The sequence below is a fragment of the Chaetodon trifascialis genome, chromosome 16 (genome assembly GCF_039877785.1).
Source record: "Chaetodon trifascialis isolate fChaTrf1 chromosome 16, fChaTrf1.hap1, whole genome shotgun sequence".
NCBI classification, from domain to species: domain Eukaryota; kingdom Metazoa; phylum Chordata; class Actinopteri; order Chaetodontiformes; family Chaetodontidae; genus Chaetodon; species Chaetodon trifascialis.
Window position 1 is genome coordinate 12129944 of NC_092071.1, and position 21978 is coordinate 12151921.

Below are 21978 nucleotides of genomic sequence, written 5' to 3' on the forward strand. Positions count from 1 at the left end.
GCTCTATAGATTGTAAATATACTGGCTATATGCATAAAATTGACTTGACAGTGATTTGACACTTGTTGTCGCAGTACACAGCATTTCAACCTGAAATCATAGCTTCATTTGATGGTGAATATGAATAAATACAACATATAAACAATTACAGTTTATGTGACCACCCATTTTACAGCTTTGAACCCTGTTGACCCTTTTTAAAAATGGCTGATGCTGCAGTTTCACCCAAACATTACATTCTTCACAAACTGAGCGCTCCTGCAAAAAATGCCAAAATACACAAAAGACTGCTTTATAATGTAAAAAAACCCCACAAAGTTTGTTGTTTTGTTAAGAGTCAGAGGCGGGGAGCTGCTGCAGAGAATCCTGAAAAAAGTCCTGAAGATGCTGAACAGCATCCGGGTGTCATGGTTTAGTTAACATGAGCTGCCATTCAGATAGGCATTCATCCATATCTCCTGAATGATCATCTCTCTGCGCTCAATCCTCTCGGCCCGTTCGGCCGCCTCGCTCACGTAAGTCACTTCCTCCCAGCCGTATATCGCCTTCCTTTCTGCGGCTGAGATGAAAGAGCTTTCTGTTCCTTCCTCGTCATCGTCGTCCTCATCATCATCATCATCCTCCTCCTCCTCCTCCTCCTCCTGGCGGTTGACGGTCTGGCTAAGAGACTTGGGTGCGAGTCTGTGATCTCTGAGCCGGCGCCCTCTGCAGGTCACTCGGACCGACACGGCCAGCAGCGTGAGCAGAAGACCGACGCACACGCTGGAGGTGAAAAGCAACGCCGCCATTTCTGCATGCTCTGTGCAGGAAATGAAGGGAGCAGATGCATTAAAGACGGATCACATTCATGAGCGTGTGCATGCATGTGAACACTGTTTACCTTTGATGTAGGCGTAGGTCAGGAGAGAGTTGCTCATCATAGCTCCTGAACTGTCTGACCCTTTGGGGAAAGGCTCCTCCTGATCTAAAGGAGGAGCTGTTGGGAAAATGAGTAATTAGGATGTGAGATCAAATGCCACAGAAAGCCTGGAACTGCAGCAAATGGCAGTGTGCAGTCACCTTTTTCTGTGTCCACACTAGGAGATGAGGTGGAGCTGAATATGTGAGGGTCTGCCTCTCTTAGTAAAGTCTGTGGTACTATTGGAAGGAAGACAGAAGAGACTCAAACCTTTTAGTGAAAGTACTAATACCACAGTGTGATAATACTCCACTACAAGTAAAAGTCCTGCATTCAAAAATCAAAAGTAAAATACTCATTATGCAGTAAAATGATCCCTGTCGGTGTATATGATGTTTTTGTATTATTACTACTGCTGCATTAATGTGTGTTGCATTTACTGCTGTAGATTTTATATACAGTTGCTTTGTTTAATATATAGCAACGCATCATATTCTATAAGCTCAACATATGTTTGTAGTGTCTAGTGTATCTCTGAAAAGTCAACTTTTCATTCGCTCAGAAACACAACCTGTTTTCAGCTGTGTGACGATGCATTTTCCAGCTAATCCAAGAGGATTTTTAAAATAGTCGGAGAATGTGCTCATCCTATAAAGGAACGCTTAATCCTTCAGTTTATCAGAAACATTCTGATACAAAAATCACCAAATGTGGACATACGTAAACATTAATAGAGACTCTAAAGGAGACCATTCATCGGCACTTCCCACATCCAAACCTCTGCAAAAACTCAAACCGCGATGAAATGACTCTGAATGCTTTTTGTGCAGTTGCGTTGATAACCGGTCGACAAGGTCAACACACATTGTTTAGTGCTAGACGGAGCCAACAGACACCAGCACCAGACCGAAGTCAAAGCTTCGAATTTTGAAACATGAACAATGTTGCTGCATGACCTCACTAGCATTTGTGCCAACTGTAGGAAGTTTTCCAGGATGTCAGCCTCAGCCACGCAAATCTGAACCCGCGGTCTATTATTCCCTGCTACTGTGTTGTCGGGTGTGATGCGATAAGAACAGCTGATGGCTGAGATCGGCGGATAAGAATCGACAGTAGGAAACTGCAAATGTTCACCATCGCATAATGAACGAGGCCAAAACAAAAACAGACGTGACGTGAGCAAGCCGTAACATCGTTTAAGCCAGTTCCTATTTATTTTCTCTCTCTAATTCATCACCCTGCTTGTAACTGTATCTTGTGAATGAGGAAGCAGAAAGAAGTCCTACCACAGGAATAGATCACACTGAGGTACTTCCTGGTTCCTGGAAAGCAGGGGTCCCTAAAGGTCTGGTTACTGACGGCGACAGCACACCTCTGTTTGCTGTAGCAAGACTTGGTCACCAAGTGCACAGCGTCGTGGTTCAGGCACTCTGCAGGGAACAGCAGAGAAGCACAGAGAGCCAGTCACTGAGTAAGAAATGCTGAGTTTCAGAGAGAGAGAGAGTGTGTGTGTGTGTGTGTGTGTGTGTGTGTGTGTGTGTGTGTGTGTGTGTGTGTGTGTGTGTGTGTGTGTGTGTGTGTAATGCATGCTGTAATGCTGTATGTACTTCTGTTTCTTTTACATTAACGCCACGTGTCCCATTAATCCCCATCACTTTGTCTTGTAAAGCACATTTCTGGTTTGGGTGAGCAGATTATGGCTGATATTTCCATGGAACCGTCACTCATCGAGCTTTTTCTCAGAGGACATCTTGACACGTCACTGCAGGAAACTTCCGTAAATAATAAAGTTGATGATGAAGACCAGGTAGCTGCCGTAGTTTCAGGGTTCTGGTATTGTGCGTGCTAGCTCACTGTCACACTGGGACATATGAATGGAACAGAACCATTGTTAATGTTGTTAGTAACACCTGCGATTTTACTAAAATGGCAAGTCCAAATGTCTGCTGAGGCTGTATCTGAAATCACTTTACTCATTTATTGCCCCCTGCATACCAGACACTCAATGCTCCACTCTAAAGTGAGCAGTAAATTGAGATTTCCGACACTTATCATCATCATTCTGCATTATCACTGACAGATGGAGAGTCATTTAACGGAAACCCTTGCACCTATTAAATGTGGAGCAAACTGCCAGAGTAGTAAAACCTATGAGCTGATCGATCGATCACCTGTTGGGCGTGCTCAAACTTCCTCTTCCTCTATGTAAAGCAGTTTCTCAAGGCATTCCACAGTGTTCCTGGCTTCATTGTTGACCGTGTAAAAAAACATGTCACCTGTTAGTTGCCACCATATGAGAACGCTGAATATCCCGTTGACTCACCAAATGGGGGTGGTCTTGTTAGGTGTGAGGGGCAGGTGTCAGTCTGGCCCAGACTTCTCCCATAGACAGCTGCATAGATGTTGAGAACCTTGGGGGGCTTACAGCGCAGGATCATGGTCCCCCCCTCACACACCACATGTCTTTTGTGTTCAGCTGAGTGGGGGGGGAAAGAATGAAGATGAAGAGGTGAAGGGGATGATGGCTGTGGGAAACTGAGAGGTTAATGCTGAGAGAGGTTGGGGGGGCGGGGGGGGGGGGGGGGGGGGCTGAAACAGGGATCATCAGTTCACAATAAGAAGCTTGGGAACAAGTTGAAAGAAATGGGAACTGAGCTGCTGCACTCACTTGGTTTACACTTGTAGTCCACATGGAGGTATTTGGCCGTGCCGGGGCAGGGGTCCTTCCCAAACAGCAGGTGGGTGACGGGCAGCTGGCAATCTCTGTGGCTCTGACACTCGGACAACAGCTTCTGCACAGCAAACAGGATTTGATGTTCCAGTCCACAGTGAGCACAGTGTAAATCAGAAGCAGAAAGAGTGATGCACTCTGTCGCTGTGCCCCATCTCACACATACGGGGAGAAAACCAGTAAACCAGCTGGAACCAGTGAACGCCCGACTACACACGTGCCCCAGAGAGGGTGAGAAGTGCTGCGTATCCCATACATAAAATGCACCTGTAGGGCAGTAAAAGCAGAACAGCTGTGGTTGTGGGCTCTGAGCGGAGGGTCTGCCCCGCATAGCCTCGCCGCGCCGCTCCCGTAGAAGGCGGACTGGATGGAGATGGTGGAGTGACGCGGGCAGTGGAGTCGCAGAGGCTGGCCGTCACATGCGTGAGCGGAGTGACTGGTGATGATCCTGGACAGGTAGTCTGTGACACAGGAAGCGCCGGTTAGGCTGTAATGCTCATGGAAATGTACAGACACCTTAAAGGGACTCTGTAACTGTGCTTTAATGTGCTCCAATGTGGCTCTGGAGGGATCTCTACACAATTTGAAAAAAATAACCCCATGATGTCATCAGGGTTGTCTCAGCTTGGGTGTGAGGATTGCATTTTTTTAACCAAAAGCCTGCGTTACAAACTGGGGTTGTGGGGTTTGAAAGTTAGGCCTCTGTCATCTCAATTTTCACCATTATTTTTTATTATCTGTCTCTTGTGAGTGCCTGAACTTTATGGAAGTGCAATACAAAATTGCTGGAGTGCCCCTTTAAATCCACTTAAATACAGATCCAAAGGGACCCTCTAAGGGAGGGCGTGTTTCCAGGGGCCTCACTAAGTCCTTCCAGATTACTTCCAGGGATAGAGATTTTTCAGATCAGCTTGTTTGGCCTCTTTGGAGCTCTGTCAGTTGTCTCATGTTGCTTTGAAAACTCACCCATCACCAAGCGCTCCCTGCCAGTTCTCTTTCCTGGGTGGCAAACTCCGCCAACTGGCATTCAGCCTAATCAGACCCACCTTTGTTGCATGGCGTGCAGATGTGATTAAGTTACCTCCGACTCAAAGTCGTTTATCTTGACATGTTTGCATCGTTTGTCTTGTGGAAAAGAGCCCAGAAGTGATCAATTTAGACAACGTATGCACAGATTTTTTCCTCTGGAGGGCCAAAACTGAAACATATTGGTGGGCCATGGGCCAAAAGCAAACAACAAAATTGCACCTTATGGCGGACCAACTTTGGCCCCCAGACCCCACTTTGGGCTGCCCTGATATAGACAGAATGACTGATATCTAACTTCATTGAGTGAAGAGATTGGTGCCAGTCTGTAAACATTCTGTTGTACATAACGAGACACTCTCTACTATGAAGGAACATAAAATAAGACATCTCACGCTCTTCTACATCATGGCCTCTCAGACAGGTGTGCAGGTCTGTGCCAAATCTAAAGCAGGGTCTTTGGGACATATGGCGGGTATTTTAGGAACACTGCCAATGTGAAAAAGACTGGAACCACATTATCTATTACACCACCCATCATCTATGTTTCACTGGAGCTATTATTACACCACTTATAGCAGAGCTCACCAACACTAGACAACACTTTCACTTGAGTTTTGACCACTCTTATTTATCCCCCTCCTCCTCCTCCTCCTCCCTGTGCATCCTCTCCTCCTCCTCCTCCTCCTCCTCCTCCTCATCTTACTTGAAAAGTCAGCCAGTCCATTCATGCGTCTGGTCCACAGCAGTAAAGTCAGGTAGAAGAGGCTGTGGCTCCAGTCCAGTCCGTAGCAAGGACGCGTCCAGCTCATGGTCCGCATCGCCTGCCTCCTGAGATCATATCAAAGCGACTCAAAACTCCGCTGCAGGCTGCAGGACTTCATAAAGAAAGCCCCCCGCCTCATCCATCTGTCTCCCCTCACAGAAAACACCACCGATGGAGCACAACACGGCGTCTCTCCCTGCGCAGTAATGGACCACAGAGGAGGTTAGAAATAGCAGCTGCGCAACAAGTTGCTCAAAACTGACAGACGAGGCGGCTCATCGGACGCGTGGAGATCCTCCCAGGCCGACTCTCCTGCCGCCCAGCAGCGCCGATTTGTGAATAAACGCATGTGGAAACTAAAAGCGTCTTACAGTAACAGCTGAGTGGGAGTTATTGTGTGGGCGTGGCAGGTAAAACTATTTTAAAGGGAAGAGGGGCGACACACTCAATGCTATGACGCACTGGCAGGAGCCCCCCCCCCATGAGGCGCGTGTTTGCTTTTTGGATTATGGCAAAATGCTTCATTCTGTGAAGTTTCTCATGCGCTTTTCTTTCTTTCACTCCTCTGCCTCTTATAACCTCACAGGTGCCAGTTAAAGGTGCTGTTTTTAACGTCGGATACTTCTTATAGTGTGATTTTTCGTTTCATATTATTTAGATAGAAGCAATAAATGAGCCTTTGTGTGTGTTTCCCTCTCTGCAGAATCGCTTTCATGATTATTTCTGTCGTTTATTTGAGTTTAACTAGACTTTTTTTTTTTTTTTTTAGGGCTGTTTTATTTTATTTTGTTTTTCTTGATTTTTCTCAGACCCAGCCTCACTGTGTTTGACATGCAATATGAATAATGTGGAGTATAAACAGGAAGAGATGGAGAGATGTTTAACATACACCTGGCGTGGCACATTGTGAAAACTTTTGCTCCAGAGAGCAAACTTTGAATCAAAATGCAAAAAAAAAAAAAAGTGCCAGTGAATGAAAACATTCGCTTTGTGTTGATGATGCTTCGTGTGGGTCTGTGTCCCCAAAGTCAGATCCTTTTTTCTTGTTTTTTAATCTAAGATGGTTTCAAGTGAATGATATTTTGACTCTGTTTCTTTTCATAAACTGTCAATGCCCTAACCATGGTGCCTTTGAATGAAGCAGGAGGCCTACTGGGTAAATTGCTCCCCGGCCCACATCCATGACCCACTCCATGGTAACCGCTCAATCTCCATGTCAGACCACAGCGCAGACCTACAACAGTCAAACTGACAGAGACGTTGGGGTCTCCACGGAGGGAGAGCGGGCAGGGGGAAGAACTGAGAGGTGATATTTTGCATACAAACTGGACAACAGGCCCCCTGGTTGCTTCCATTCTCTGTACTTTAGCTTTAGGCACCCAGGGAGTGGCTCCAAAAGCCCTTTTCATGTGCCGTTATCCCTCCAAAGCCTCTGGAATTTTGTTGTCAAACTCAAGATGTGCATTTTGTTTTTAACTCGAGCTTCAGCCACATAGGTCAAAAAGGAAAGACTTGCACTTAAGGTGAATGTAGATAGATTCACTGCAGAGGTTTGGTGAAACAAGCTAACATTTAGGTATATCTAATATAATACAACTGTTCACGCTCATTTAAAGTAATAACATGCCATTGTGCCAAAGATAATGTAAAAAATATTGCAGGTTATTTCTTTAAAAAACAGAAAGAGAGGAAAAAAAGTATTTCCAACACACTGGAGCCATCCAAATACAAACTCCTCTTTGTGTTTGCTGCATCAGACAGATGGATCATCAGTTTGCATCCGGTAGACAAAGTTGATCAAAGAAAAATCCTCATACGGCATGTTGGGATTAGATAGCAGAGACTAGAACGTAGAGACAAAACATTTGATTAGTGTTAATGATGTCTAGTAACAAACAGGAAGAGGACGAGATAAAAGGAATCGGTCCCACCGAGGGGGAGAAAAGTCATGATTTTCTCTTTCAAAACATTTGAAGTTTTCCTCTAAAGCAAAGAAGTCAGCTGCGATGGAACAAACACATCCAGTTTAGGGAGGTTCAAAATAGGGAGGCGGTCAGTATGTCCTGCTCTCACTGTTGCTGAACATGCAAAGGGCCCTAATATAGATTTTAGAACATCAGCATATTAAAAGAACATAGATTGCACATAATGGACTTTCATTTCCAGGACTCGATGGCTGGCTGCTGCTACACACAAGAAAGAGTCCCCAAGACATGAACATGATTACTTTATTATGTTTCAAACAAGGAAGATTTACAGCTCAAAACGGGAAAGACTTTCACTTGAAATCCATATTCTTCTCCAGCTGGGAGTCGATCGCAGCCTGTAATTGAGGAAACAAAACAGCAACGAAATAAAATATATAATATCTAATTCTATTATAGAAATAAAAAAAACACATCTTGCCCACCGTCGAATGAACTGTCACTCACCAATTCCCTTTTTGCTTCTTCTATTTTCACTTGAGCAAGAGACGGACTCTGTCGTGGTGGAGAAGGTAAAAACATTTCATGAAGCCAAATACTGAAACGTGAAGTCGATTCCAAATATCTAAAGGTATTCGCTCATGTCTGTCAAGTTGGTTTAATGGAGTCTAATGTACATATGTGAACATACACGGCAAAAAATGGCATCATAAAAACATTTTGCCTAAAGTTAAAGTACTTATACTTTATCATACCGGGCTTAAGTCCATGTAAGGCTCCAGTTTCTTTTTCAGGGGGATTATTTCTTGTTTCAGCACGGTGACTTCCTACAGAGAGGAAAAAAAGGACGACACTTTTCAAGCTCCGACAGCAGAAAGTGTCACGTTTTCAGTCCCGATGGTGCTTCAGTTACCTCAGAGAGCTGCACAATAGCCTGGTGGGTGATGGACTTGTCCATGTTCCTGGATACGAGCTGAGCCTGCAGGATGGAGAGAAGAAGATTAAAGGCCACCCAACCTCTGTGACAGATGATGACAGAATATATAATCCGTCGTTCTGAACAAAAATAAAATTCATACGCAGTATCTGCACATTAGCTATCACACACAGGTTTGTCTTCTTTCCCATTGCTAGATACTAGCAGAAGGTTTCTAGAAGACTCTCCTCATCCTGTCCATCGTTCACTCTTCAGAGTGTTTTTGTGCCATGGTTGTTTTTTCTTCTTACTGGTGGCAGAGGACAGCAGTAATTTCAGCCTCTTCAGGCTGCATAGCAATTTGTTATTAGTGTAATTTTGCTTAATTTTCTTACCCAAAGCAAAACTCCCACCAGGATGTGAATATTTGAAACAAAGCAGGGTGAAAGCAAAAGGAGCACTCTGCATATTTTCATGCCATATATTGAAGGCTGTCAACAAATATTTTTGAATATTCTCTCAAATTGCCAAAAAAAACGAAACATTCGAGTCACAAAACAGGTTTTCGTTGTCCATAAATTTTGCCAGGAAAGGTCTGACGTCTAAATATCTCAGGTCATGATGTCAGGTGAAAATAATTCCTTGGTTAGATGTGAATATCTATATATCTACATCAAATATTTCTCTGATGTCTGTCCTCTCTCTCCTCTCCTGATTTGGTGAATTAAGAGTTTATTTCAACCAATCCAGAGTTGGTGGTTAATGCTGGAACAGTGAAAGGTGGACCAGGAAGGCTTTGGTGAGTTTTATTTTGGTCCTGTCGAGTTTGAATGAAATGTGTGTTACAGTAACAGAATTACTGCTTTTTTGAATGGAGTCTGGTGGCTTTGGTGAGAGCAGTTTAACAGCTGTTTCTGGTTAAATAAGGATCCTACTCTTTAACAAAAAGGCATCTCAAGCAGTATGTCTTTCCTTGTATTGGTTTGCCCTCTTATGGATGTGATGTGCAAAAATAGATATTTGAAAGGTTTGAACCAGAGTGTTTTTTGAAGAGGAAATAATGTATGTCTTGACATCTTAATGCACAGCTTGCACTGTGCAGCTATTACCTGTACAGGTATAACGCCACCACATACCTCTGCCCTCTCCCGTCTGTTGCCAAGTTCTTTAGCCTTTGCCGTCACAAAATCCATGTTGAGCAGTCTCTCCTCTGCTTTAGCGCTCTCCACTGCCTGAGATTTGACAGTTTTGCTGACGTCTCTACAGACAATTAAGATCACTGATTACAGATGAAGTACAGCATGTACGTGACTGGAATTTGGAATTCTGACATGCAAACATACAATGATTGGCGTTAACGCAAAGGCAAGATCTGATCTGATCTTATCTGATATTAACCAGATAACATATCCAGATACAGATTCAGGACCAGGTGTAATCCACGTTCTTACTCTTGCAAGTTGCTCCGCAGCACCAGAACAGCACCAAGTCTCTTCCTGAGCGCCCTGAGTTCCCTCTCAAGCCTCCTGTTTGACTTCTCTGCTTCCAGAAGTTCGTTGGTGAGGTTGTTCACTGCAGGCATAAAGCTAGACAAGGCAGGCTCATCAGGGACACTCCTCATAACAGAAAATCAACTTCAGCGGTGCAATTGCAGTTTGTACCTGCCAAGTGATGTGTCTCTGACTCCAAGCACCATAGCTGTGTCCACTAAAGCAGACAAGTAGTCAGAAGCAGGCTTTGACAAGCTTGCACCGGACAGGCCAACGCCTTGCAGAAGAACATCCTGGAGATGAGCTCCTGGATGGAGGAAACACAGCTGAGTTCTGTGATGCTGTTAATGCTGTGAATAGTCTGTGCAGTGAATTCATGGACAACAGTGTTATTTACAGTTGACTAAACTGTATACAGCAAAGTGAAGCATGTAAAGATGCTGAATCAGCCTGAATGAACCTGCCTGATCACTCATATATCATTTCCACCTTAGACTTTATTGCAATGTCACTTTACTCCCAGGATTTAGCACTTTAGCACTTTCTTTTACTTTAAAGAGTGTAATGCTATCATACCTGAGAGAAATGATGGAGTTATCCTTTAAAATAAGTGTTACTGTTGGTTGTAAATCTAACTGTGGTGCCTGTCAGCTGCTCACCCTCGGCCTGATACTCGGATGCTTTCTGTTTGAGGTCTTCTAAGAGGAGAGCTGTGTCACTGCACCGGGCTTCACTGGACTGCGCCAGCTGGTACAGTATATCCACTGTCCTCGTGTTGACCTCAAAGTGCGGCACCGGCTGATCTCCAAACACTGTGCTGAGCCAGCTGTTCACCTAAGGAGCGACACGAAACCGGATGAAAAACAAAGGCCAATGGTAGTCACTTAACTTAAAACGTAGTAGAAAGAAACTGAACTTACCTTCTTGATCTTGTCACACATGGCGAATGAAAAGGCGGTTGTGAAACCACAGAAAACTAGCTTCTTAAAACTTTGAGTTACTCCAGCAGTCCTTAGGGAAAAACTACAACACTTCTTACTCTGTGCTTTCGCGCTACCCCAAATCGTCCGCATAACTTCCGGGGTAACAGCCAATGAGACGTTAGCGCAATGTCCAAGCTAGTTTTGGTAACAATAAAGATTAACATTTTTAAACAAAATTAAAAAGTAGGAGGAAATTTTGTGACAATAATTTGTGTGCAGTAAATCAATAAAACAAAACGGGTGACAAATTACGTAAATACAAGATAATAAATCTGACAATATTGCAAAGTTTATCCGGTTCACGTTTCCTCTGGGCTGCCAAAGACAAACGATAGTCCAAGATACTTCACGTTGGTTCCCCGAGCAGGGATTCTGAGAAACACATGAACGATAGAATGAATGAATGAACGAACGAACGAATGAATGAATGAATGAATGAATGATCAGTGTTTTTTAAAAAAAATATGTTATTTTATTTTATTTTATTTTATTTTATTTTATTTTATCTGACACAGCAGAGAAAGGGGAAAACTTCTGCTCACCACTGTAATATCAATATTCATGTACAGCACATTTGAAACAAAGCCACTTACTAGCGCTATCCAGCATTCAACAATAAATATGATATAGACTGAGGATAAGACTACTCTCTTAAAAAAAATCTTTAGAAAAACCGCTTACTCATAACAAACATTAAAACATCATAGCATAAACAAAATTTTTTATTCCATCCGCCTACACACATTCAGTCTCATTTCTTAAAGTATTACAGTTCATAAACCTAAAAAACCAAACAAAAACAAAACAAAAATCACCGGGGTCGTCTCTTTGTAGGCGCTTCTGTAGTAGACGAAAGCGGAAGTACTAACAAGTAAACATCTCGCGTCGTGCGATGCCTTAGGGATCTCCTCTTCACTGTCAGGCACCCGCGCAAGTTCGAAAGGGGCTGTTTCGAATAGCTCGTTTGGGATACAAGAAGTAGAAATGGCGGCGAGAGAAAAGCAGTTAAAGCACCGACAGAAAAGTTTAATCAACAGGTTCGAAGAGTTCAGTATCGACTCCACCGACGTCGAAGAAAGGCCGTTAAAACACCGACAGAATAGTTTAAACACCACATTTGAAGCGTTCATTTCTGACTCTACCGCGGTCGAAGGGAAGACGTTTGGCCAAGCGGAGGAAGAGGAGGACAGTGACGACGGACCTTTGGTGTTTATCTGCGCAAAGTGCAAGTTACCTGTTGGGGATTCATTGTCCTGGGATGGAACTGAAGATGGGCAAAACCAAATAAGACTAAAGCGTGAGTCTGGCTTTTAGTTTTTCTTGTTGTGCCCAAGCTGAAAATTGAAAGTCCAGAAAGCAATTTCGAGAGAGACATAAATGCTTTGGGATCTGTAACATTTTCACGTGAACGTGATTTCACGTATAACGTCACAAAAAGCCGTTTTTAAAAAGCAGATTGGCTGAAAAGTAGAGATAAAATGGTGCATTCAAGTGCAGCTGTAGAGGTCGGGAATTTTATTCACTTGAAAGTCATGTATACCAGCGGTCCCCAAGTACCGGGTCCGTGGGCCATTTGGTACCGGGCCGCACAGAGAGACTGAATACAAAATATTTTATTGATCACCAGAGTCAGGTGTATCAGCCTGTGCCTCTGTACACATGTCAAACACACACAGTGCAGAGCAGCTAAAACTAATGTGCTCTCTGCTCGTGGTTCTGGTTCATAGTCGAGCTGCAGAGTTTTGAATAAGCTTCTGGAGGTCAGTACCCAGGGATCTGACCCGACACACACACACACACACACACACACACACACACACACACACACACACACACACACACACACACACACACACACAGAGAGAGAGAGAGAGAGAGAGAGAGAGAGAGACCCGGAAAATTTCCGGGTCGATCCGAGAAAGTCCCAGTAAAGTTCCGGGTCGGTCTCGGCAATGTCCCGCAAAATTTCTGGGTCGATCCCGGGTAAATTGCGGGACTTTGCCGGGACTGACCCGGAATCCGACCCAGGACTAACCCAGGACAGGCACACACTAATAATAATAATAATAATAATAATAATAATAATAATAATGATAATAATAACACATTTAATTTTCGGTCACATGATACGGTAGTAAAAAAGTAAGCCCACAAGCTAGCAAAAATGAGTTAAAAACAAACGACTTTGGAGAGCTTCTTCGAAAAGGGGAAAAGGCCAAATGATGAGACAGAAGAAGAAGAGCATACAACTTCCAAGAAAAAGAAAGCTGCATTTAAGAGAGAATATCAGCAGTCCTACTTAAAATACGGGTTTATTGCTTCAGGTGATTCTCACGCACAAAGCCCGCTCTGCATAATATGTGGCGACAGACTCACAAAATGAGACAATGAAGCCTTCCCGTTGAAGAAAAACAAGCGCAGGGCTCCCACTAATTACAACAGCTACATTCAGTGTAGTGATGAGCTGGATTTTTAATAATTTGTTATTTGTTTCTATGACGCTCCACCAACTTAATGCTTTACGTGGAACCAGTCCGTGGTGCAAAAAGGGTTGGGGACCGCTGATGTATACAATGCATGTATTGTGCTGCTGACATGTTTGTGATGTTTTGGTCTCAGGGGTCACAGACAACGTCTTAATCGGAAAGGATAATCGCCTGTATGAAGTAATCAAAGGAGCTCCCTGGTAAGTCCTGCACAGGAAAGAACACATTAAAAAAAGAGTAAGTAAAGTAAAAAGAGTAGAAATACAGAAGTAATATTGGCAAAATGTACTTTAAGCAACAAAATTGAAAGTCATTACGCTGCAGGATTGCCCGGCAGACTTGATATTATATAGTGGTATGCAAAAGTTTGGGAACCCTTGGTCAAAATTTCTGTAACTGTGAAAAGAGTCTTTCATTTCCTGTTTGGGGGCTTGTCACATGTTCTTGATTAGGGTCATTTTTTAATATCGAAGCCATCCTCTTTTCATCTTTTACAGAAGGTGTTGTGTTTGCTCCCAGAATTTGCTGGTATGTAATTGAATCCACGCTTCCCTCTGCTGCTGAAATGTCCCATGTGCCACTGGCTGCAACATAAGCCCAAAGTGCGATTGATCCACTCCTATGCTGAGCAGTCAGAGAGGTGCTGTTTTCATGAAATCCTGCACCCTTCCAGCAAAGGTTTTCCTCTGATGACTCTTCCACGAAGGTCATATTTGTGCACGTGTCGCTGCACAGTAGAACAGTGCACCACCACACCAGAGTCTGCTCAATCTCCCTGAAGGTCCTTTGCAGTCAAACAGGGGTCTTGATTTGCGTTTTGGGAGTCCAATGAGCTATTCTCCCTCAATGTGTTCTTGGTTTTCCAGACCCCAGCTTGACCTCCAATATTCCTCTTAACTGCCGTTTCGTAATTACCCGATTTACTACCTGAAAACACTTTCATTTTCAGCCTTCTCCTGCTTTGTGGGAGTCCAGTATTCATAAAGCTTTGGAATCTGCATCACCTGGTCTTTCTTAACAATGACTGTGAACAAGCCAAGACACCATCAAGCTACCAAACTAAGACAAGCTTACTTATTGTGTTAAAGTTATGAGACTTCTTAGAAAAACAATGGCATTGGTCCTTTTATTAACATGTTGGATTAAATCTGTCCTACGTACTCATTTGGGCTTCTTTTTGTCTGTAATTTTCACTCCGTAGTCTGATCGTGGATCTGTTCTGTCGAGGCTGCCAGTCTGTGGTTGGCATGGTTTACTCATCCACGCCAAAGAAACTGGACTACAAGAGATTCACATTCTGTTTCAATGTAGCAGACATCGACAGGTATGTTCAGGGCTTGGGTAGCAATATAAAGACATACATCAGTTGTAATTGTGTAATTTTGATCAATTTTTCAAGTGTGACGCTCAAAACACGACTGTAAAAGCATGCAGGTGCAATTTCACTCGAGTCAGCTCTACTCATTATCTGAGAAGGTGGTCTCCACTGAAATTGTCCCCTTTGAAGTTATTTAAAAGTTGATAACATTAATATTTAAAACCAACAATCCAGTCCACACCACTAAATATGGCATCCACTGAACATGATGAGCTGCACACAGGTAGTGTTTATGTTGGGAAATTGCCTTGAATTTCATTATTTGTGCAGCTGTTAATGGTGCATACACCCTCTGCACCTGCATTTAGCACCCTGATATTATACTGTGACTCTTTTCCAGCTATGTGTTTGGCTCTGCAAGCCAGATGTTGGCAGCAGAGGGCCCCAATGAGCAGCCGGTCACGCTGGAGTACAGAGGCATTGTTGAACAACAGCTGTCAGAGGTAACTTACTGCTGCTGCTTTTCTTTGTCTGTTTCTTCTCATATTGCATTGCTGTAAGATAAAATATTTCACCAGCCGAGCAGAATATCTGCTCTAAAGCTCACTGCAGTATCCGATTCATCCAACAAAGCTAAAGTTAAGTCCTTAATATTGTATTATTGTGTAAAAATGATGAAAAACTGCAAATCTGACCTGCACGTTGCCACTTATGGCGCGACTCACTACTCTCTGTGCTGCGTTGTCTTGCTGCCAGTGCTCTCACATTGCCTTAGAGCGTCTCTCTCTCATTGATTATCAATGCACAGGTTGTACTAATGATGACATCAGCTTAGTTCTGGGAAGCCCTCTCTCCTGTGACGGGCAGACGTTTGTATCAGACATTACCTCATCTCTCCATGTCGTCCCCTGCAAACGGATTTATTGTCTATACCTCTTTAGATTACATTAAAAATAGAGAAGGATATTTTCTTTAAGTTTCAGTCTTAACATCTAAATTCATTTAGAATTTTCTGTGTATTTGCACTTTGAATAAACCCTTGCTGTTTGCGACATGAGCATTATTATTATTGTGAGAATTTAGAGGTTTCTTACATTTTTCATCAACTGGTGCAGTGATTGGCAAAGTTCATCTTAAATCACCCTTTGTTTAAAAAATATCCCTGAAACCACAGATTGGCCAGTAGGTGGCGATAGTGCTCAGGAGCACCTGCCAGCCCCCCACACTCTTGCACCAAGGACAATAGATGTGGCAGAGTGCATGTTGAGGAATCTTTGTTGGAGGAAAAACATGTTTTGATCATGAAGTGTTTTTGTCACTGTAGCTGGATGCCTGTGTGGTATTTTGTTTTTCTGCAAAGTGAGGCTGGGACTGCCTGCAGGTGACAATTGATCCATTGTTTTATGAGATGTTATCTATGCAACAGTTTATTTTGAAATGCTTGTCCCACTTATTAAACAAGCCCAAAAAAAAAGCTTCACGTGAGAAAGCAGCATCAGGTATGCTATTAAGTCGTTGAGGAGAGTTCTTGTCTTTCTCTGTGGATCAGCACATCAATTATCATGCCATTAATTTGTTATTGTCTGTTACTTGGATAGTTTCCATGTCACATACAGAAAACGTGTTAAACTGATGAAGCTCACGTTATTGCTTTAATACTGTTGCCACACCACGTGCCAGTCAAACAAAGAGGTGCACGAGGGTGTGGTGTAATGAAACAAGGCTTACCTTAAATTCTCTTTGCTTAATATGTAGGTTACCACTTAAATCTACCTCGTCATTGACTGTGTTTATTCCCTGCGTGAGTTGGCTGAAGATGAATCGCACTACAGCGACGCACTGATTGTATTAATTTGAGGTGGTTTCTTCAGCTGTTATCCATCATTAACCGTTGCTGCATTGTTACAAGATTATAGGTCTGTGCTGAAAATGAGTCTGTCAGCAGAAATCATTAAGGCTTTTTTACCGACAAGGTCTGCTTTAATTTGTTTCTGTTAGCATTCAGTTTGAGCTTTACCGATTGCTTACATGCTCATATTTTTGGCAAAATGTCCAGTTCCATGTTTGCTATGAGTGGTATGTAACAGCTTTTCCCTCCACAACTCATGTAGGTAGCAAAATTTTGGTGGTATTGAAAGCTGTTGATCATGTGATGAAAAGTGTTTTCCACTTTTAGACTGGATTTTATTGAAGCGCTGCTTGTGTTTCGACTATTTAACATTCATAAATTCAACATTTGAAATGCCTGATTTCCTTTTGATGCAAAAATAATTAGTTCATTGATTACTTGATCAGCCGAGTATTAATTAACGTAATTAATTTCAGTAATTGTCATTTGTGAAGGCCTTTCAGCTGTGCTGTGAAGATTTGCTGTTTTCCCCAGTTAAATCATTATAAATTGAGTATTTTTGGATTGTGGTCAGATGAAACAAACAATGAAGAGGTCACCTTAGGATGAGGCAACTTGTTCCAGGAACTTTTCAGTGTTTGCCGACATTTTATGGACGAATCAATCAACCGAAAAAGAGATTGACAGATTATGAATCAACAAATTGAACACAGTGCATACTTATTTTATTTAGTTATTCTATTCCTCAAAGTAAAGTATTGAAAAAAGTTGCTTTGACATTGGTGCTTAGATTTCAGGTGACGTCACGTCGGCCCCTCACTCGCCTTCTTTGTCCTCGGCTGTACTGTATCTGATGAAGGTGCTCGTCACCCCTGCCGCCATTCTTAATGTATTCTGTCTGTCCGTCTGACTCGTAGACACTTGTTTGGGTTTTTCATCTTGTACACTCACTGACCTGTCTCCACCACCCCTCCCACTCCCCCCCCCCTCCATCCTCCCCATACCCATCCATCCCTGACTACTTCCCCTCTGGGTTTCGTCATTCTCCCTCGCTGTCCCCCTTTTCTAATTATCTTTACTCCTCCCCTCTTTCTTCCTCACTGCTTCCTGCTGCTCCCTTCATTTCCCACCTGTTTATTTCCCCCCTTCGTCTCTTCCCCATTGTCACCCCTTCATATCCACTCATTTTTCTGACCTTGCTGTTCATCTTCACATCCTCGAACCCTTCCCCATCTCTCCTGCCCGTCCACCCTCCTTCCCCAGATGAAAATGCTGGCCTTGTCCATGGCGCACAGGCTGGAAGAGATCGAAGCTGGCCTTCAGGAGGGATGACGGTAACGGACATTAACTTGTCAGGGTGGGTGCTTGGTCCAAGCGTTGGAACATGAGGATTGCATATCTTCTATCCTCATCTTTACCTTTACATTAGCGCTTACATCTCTATCATAGCCACATTCCCTCAGTAACACGTTGTCCTAGCCTCACCTTCTGCACACACGCACACACACACACACACACACACACACACACACACACACACACACACACACACACACACACACACACACACACACACACACACACACACACACACAGCTTCCTCTCTGCTTTGTCCTGATTACCGATGGTGAAACAAAGACTGCCTGCACTTGTAATCAATCATGTTGTCAGCTCGCCTCCCGTGGCTCATGGCACCATCCTCTGCGTTTGTCTCAGCGCAGACTGAATGCGTGCTATGTGCAGCATGTTTATTTGTGCAGGATTTCATCAGGCAGGCTGCACACTCAGCACAATGCCATATTGATCTGGCCACACACACACACACACACACACACACACACACACACACACACACACACACACACTCTCTCTCTCTCTCTCTCTCTCTCTCTCTCTCTCTCTCTCTCTCTCTCTCACTCTCTCTCTCACTCTTTGTTCTCCTGTTCTAGCATGGAGCCTTGAAGGATTGCTAGATGTACTTTTCCGCTGCCTTGTTGTGGCCAGAAGTGAACTTGTATTGAAACAAGGTTTTTACCTTTTCTCTGTTATTTCCACGGACCGTTCTGCCTTTGTCTCAAATCTGGCCAAATCGTTCGAGCAGTTTGCAGTCTCTCATTTGTTATTACACACTCATTTATCTTTGTTTTGTCTGTCCACACTTGTACAAGCTTTTTTTGTATTTTTGTATAATAAAGTGTTCACCAAAGGCTCGATTTAAAAAAAAAAATGGATTTCATTGTTGTCAGTCGAACATAAAGGATTAAACTGAATACGACAATGTTAAACTGTGGGGATAATCTTTTTAAATGTTTCTTTTTGGTTGACTTCGTGCAGTCAGATCGTTGAGGATCAGTGGCTCATCCTGCTTTGGCTCTAATTAGAAGTATCTCTTGGATTTAAGAGTTAAACAGCAAGTTTAAGGTGCTTGGGGTTGAGGAGGTGGGGGGGGGACGTTAATTATATATGAAAGGCTGAGTGTTTGTTTACTGACTGACCTCTAATGTGCCTAGCAACACTTTCTACCATGGCGGGAAAGCGGCTGCATGCTGTAGCACTCGCCCTCCCTCATCCACGAGGTTTCATCAGCCTCACAGCACAACAACAGTTAGAAACGGCCAACCAGCACGCTGTATCCAAGGGCAGGTTGCGATGGCAACTGAGAGCACGTGCTATGCTGAGTGCCTGTTGCCATCTCGTCATCGCGCTCACAGCCGGAGGAACAGCCAGCCAGCTTGCTGGCCGGCATGCCTGTCAACAGACGCCGTCCCCCGCTCGCGCTCAGACGCATACACGGGGGAGGAGTCCTGAATGAACCCCCACCCTAATCTCTGTGTGATGTTTTTCTCACTGCTCACCCCACCCTTGCCCCTCTTTCTCCCCCCCCCCCCCGATTCTCCCCTCCCTCAACTGCTGGGAAAAAAAAGTCAAAACAACAACAAACAAGCCGCGTGGTTTTTGTTGTTTCTGGTGGTGGGTGGTGTTGTTGTCCTTATTCAGTCCCCGCTTTTAGAGGTGCCTGCATGCATCCGGCGCTGACAGCGGGTGACGCAAGCTGGCCGGCCAGTCCACTGTCCAGATGTGTTCTGTTAAGCCTTGTAACAGACTTATTTTTGGGAAAACCTCCCTGTTCCATTCAGACTAATGAAGCTTAAGGCCAGTTTGGAGCGGGCGGCTCGCCAAGTGGCCTCTGAACTCATTTGCTGTTTTATATATAGACGCAGTGTTGCTGGATGCATTGCACTACTGAGTGCAATTATTGCACAGGTTTCACCCCATTCACCCCGTGAGCCTCAACCAATCACCAGCACCCGAGCCAAGACCAACATAGAAACACATACACAAACACACACACACATCAGTCAGTACATCTACACACATCCTGCAAGCACTCGGGGACAAAGGATGAATAATGCAGAGGTAGTGTCTGAGAGAAAGTCGCCTCCCCTCTTTCCCTCCTTTTCACCTTCCCTAAGCAATAAGGAAGCAATGTTGCCATGGAGGCAATGAAGCCTCGGCACGGCGTCAGCCAATTACAGCCTTCCCTGCGTGAAACATCGGACCAATGGCTGCTGGAGCTGATGCTGCTGTTGCCACAGACACTGAAATCCGATTGGCTGAGCTCTGCTCTTTGATTGAATTTCTGATCTTGTTTTTGAGAGAAAAAATATCTCAAGGAGTGCCACCTGTGTGCCAACTTCCAAAATCTGTTTGTTTTTTTCCTGTGAAATGAAAAGGATTGGATTGTGAGGAGGAAAATGTTTCTGTTTGAGGGGTTTAACAGACTCACATTCGGTGCCATTTCTGGTTCTGTAATAAAAGTGAGCAAGGAGGAAGGCGATTTTTTTTTTCTTTTCTGGCACCTGGTACATTCTGAGATGTGTGTGTGTCTGGGGTTTTGTCAGTTAAAAGGTGGAAATTGTACAATTTCAATCAGCCCTCGTTTCTTTCATTTAATTGCTTTTTTTTTTCGCCTTCCCATCACAATATTTGGTTTCCCCCTGACAAAAGAACCACACCCCACCAGTTGCTCATAGCTGTTTATGACCAATTCCTGCTTTAACTCTTCGTTTTCCAGAGCGCTGTCCAAACCTCAGGTCTGTGTGTTTTACAACAGCCACATTTATTCATATTTAAATATAACATTTATGTCCTTTATATAAATTCTATCCCAATATATTCAAAAGATTATATAAAGTGCAAATGTTTACTCCATTGCATTCATTACTATCCATTAATCATTTACATCCATATTTCTATTGAAAAGGTGACAAAAATAATGTAAACAAAACATCTGAAAACTTGACATATGCTTCACCAGAATCTTCTTTTTAGACCTAGAGTCAATAAGACGGTCTGGTCTCAACCCTGACCTCGTATCGGACAGACTAGACGACAGGTCAGTTTGTGAACCCCTTCATCTGGGGGGGTTACGTTTCCCAAACTAATCCCGGGAATCAGTGGGTGTAAGATGATCTTGGTGTCGAGAGAAGCTGGGAAACTTAGCCCAGTTTTTCTTGTTTGTTTGTTTGCTTAATGGACTGTACCTCTGGGGCGAAAGCGTCACATCTTTGATAAGCCACAGTCTCCTCGTTTCATTAATCACCTTCATCTGTCTGTGATCAAACTGGATAGTCGGCCAGTCGCAGACTTGTCTGATGGAATAACCCAAATCCCCTCTGAGTGCTCAAAGCCTCCTACCTCATTAGAAACATCTGCTTGTTTATTTCCCCCCACATCTTTGTGTGTGCCGGTGTCCGCCAGGTCGTCTCTCACTCTCTCCTCCTCGTCCTCTGCATGCGCTGAGGAAGGCAGTGCTGGACTGTGAGGTTGAACCAGGATACTCTGGTTGTTTGTGCGTGTTTGTGTGTGTGTGTGTGTGTGTGTGTGTGTGTGTGTGTGTGTGTGTGTGTGTGTGTGTGTGTGTGTGGGCGGGCAGGCAAGTCCCTAGCGTTCATCACTGTGTAGCAGGTTAATCGCCTGTTTTTCTCAGACACAAAGGCTCGTCCCGTTGCCAGTGACACCCCGGTGTGAGTGTGTGTGTGCATATATGTGACGAGAAGGGGGCTGAAAACAGGATTAGTGTCATCAGGATCTAAGCCTGAACAGATTGACAGAAGTAAAGTCCTGCTGTACAGTAAGTGGTCAGTTTGGCCTCATGTTAAAAGTGATTTCAGTGTTAAAGCAGGATTTTTTTATGGTCAAAAACAGGTAATGAACCCGTCACTGCTGGATGCATGAATGCCATCACTCAGGTTATCAGGTCTGGAAAAGAGACAGATTCTCTCTTGTTTTAATGTGTGTGTCAAGATGTATGGCTTCTTTATAAAACCTCCTAATTTGATGTCATTTCTGGAGAAATCTGATGTCGTAACTGTAATTTTTCACAATTCACATTAAAACTTCCAGAGTATGATTATTATAAGAAATATGCTCTTATTTTGAATGGTGGGGGTGGATGTTTGTCTACCACAGACTCCTCATTGTCACGACCGGTTTACACAAAGATTAACGTGGAAATAATCTGTGTGTCAAGGAAAATGATTTTTTTCCTCTCTTTATTTTATCACTCTGGATTTCTTCCTTTAATGCT

The 21978-nt window shown here is 43.6% G+C and overlaps 3 protein-coding genes across 4 annotated transcripts; 1 reads left to right on the forward strand and 2 right to left on the reverse strand.

Moving 5' to 3' along the window:
• eva1c (eva-1 homolog C (C. elegans)) lies at positions 1-5753 on the reverse strand. 2 transcript variants are annotated; one of them, XM_070983223.1, is made up of 8 exons: positions 5362-5753; positions 3897-4090; positions 3567-3690; positions 3222-3374; positions 2185-2328; positions 1060-1137; positions 881-976; positions 1-799 (listed from the first exon to the last, which is right to left on the reverse strand). In XM_070983223.1, exons 1-8 carry the CDS (start codon positions 5474-5476, stop codon positions 417-419), a joined length of 1287 nt encoding a protein of 428 aa, XP_070839324.1. In that variant the 5' UTR covers positions 5477-5753; the 3' UTR covers positions 1-416. The 2 variants fall into 2 exon arrangements, with proteins under 2 accessions (XP_070839324.1, XP_070839325.1); XM_070983224.1 differs by lacking the exon at positions 1060-1137.
• A 1842-nt stretch (positions 5754-7595) lies between these two features.
• On the reverse strand, positions 7596-10826 carry haus1 (HAUS augmin-like complex, subunit 1). The gene is made up of 9 exons (XM_070983324.1): positions 10673-10826; positions 10412-10586; positions 9924-10059; positions 9714-9848; positions 9399-9522; positions 8260-8325; positions 8102-8173; positions 7854-7901; positions 7596-7744 (listed from the first exon to the last, which is right to left on the reverse strand). The coding sequence occupies exons 1-9, from the start codon at positions 10823-10825 to the stop codon at positions 7700-7702; spliced, it is 954 nt and encodes a 317-aa protein (XP_070839425.1). The 5' UTR covers position 10826; the 3' UTR covers positions 7596-7699.
• An 893-nt stretch (positions 10827-11719) lies between these two features.
• mis18a (MIS18 kinetochore protein A) lies at positions 11720-17880 on the forward strand. Its single transcript, XM_070983359.1, has 5 exons — positions 11720-12032; positions 13355-13421; positions 14423-14545; positions 14940-15042; positions 17652-17880. The coding sequence occupies exons 1-5, from the start codon at positions 11720-11722 to the stop codon at positions 17718-17720; spliced, it is 675 nt and encodes a 224-aa protein (XP_070839460.1). The 3' UTR covers positions 17721-17880.
• The last annotated feature ends 4098 nt before the right edge of the window (positions 17881-21978 follow it).

Bases quoted from the DNA above. Each gene is read 5' to 3' on its own strand.
- haus1 (XM_070983324.1), bottom strand. From the start codon at position 10,825: ATGCGGACGATTTGGGGTAGCGCGAAAGCACAGAGTAAGAAGTGTTGT. The intron at 10,060-10,411 runs GTGAGCAGCTGA...TCCTCCATCCAG, and splicing joins ATCCGAGTATCAGGCCGAGG to GAGCTCATCTCCAGGATGTT. The intron at 8,326-9,398 runs GTATGTGGTGGC...TCCATCCTGCAG, and splicing joins ACAGACGGGAGAGGGCAGAG to GCTCAGCTCGTATCCAGGAA.
- mis18a (XM_070983359.1), top strand. From the start codon at position 11,720: ATGGCGGCGAGAGAAAAGCAGTTAAAGCACCGACAGAAAAGTTTAATC. The intron at 12,033-13,354 runs GTGAGTCTGGCT...TTTTGGTCTCAG, and splicing joins AAACCAAATAAGACTAAAGC to GGGTCACAGACAACGTCTTA. The intron at 14,546-14,939 runs GTATGTTCAGGG...ACTCTTTTCCAG, and splicing joins AATGTAGCAGACATCGACAG to CTATGTGTTTGGCTCTGCAA.
- eva1c (XM_070983223.1), bottom strand. From the start codon at position 5,476: ATGCGGACCATGAGCTGGACGCGTCCTTGCTACGGACTGGACTGGAGC. The intron at 3,691-3,896 runs GTGCATTTTATG...TTTGCTGTGCAG, and splicing joins CTGCTTTTACTGCCCTACAG to AAGCTGTTGTCCGAGTGTCA. The intron at 3,375-3,566 runs GTGAGTGCAGCA...CCCCCCACTCAG, and splicing joins GGACTACAAGTGTAAACCAA to CTGAACACAAAAGACATGTG.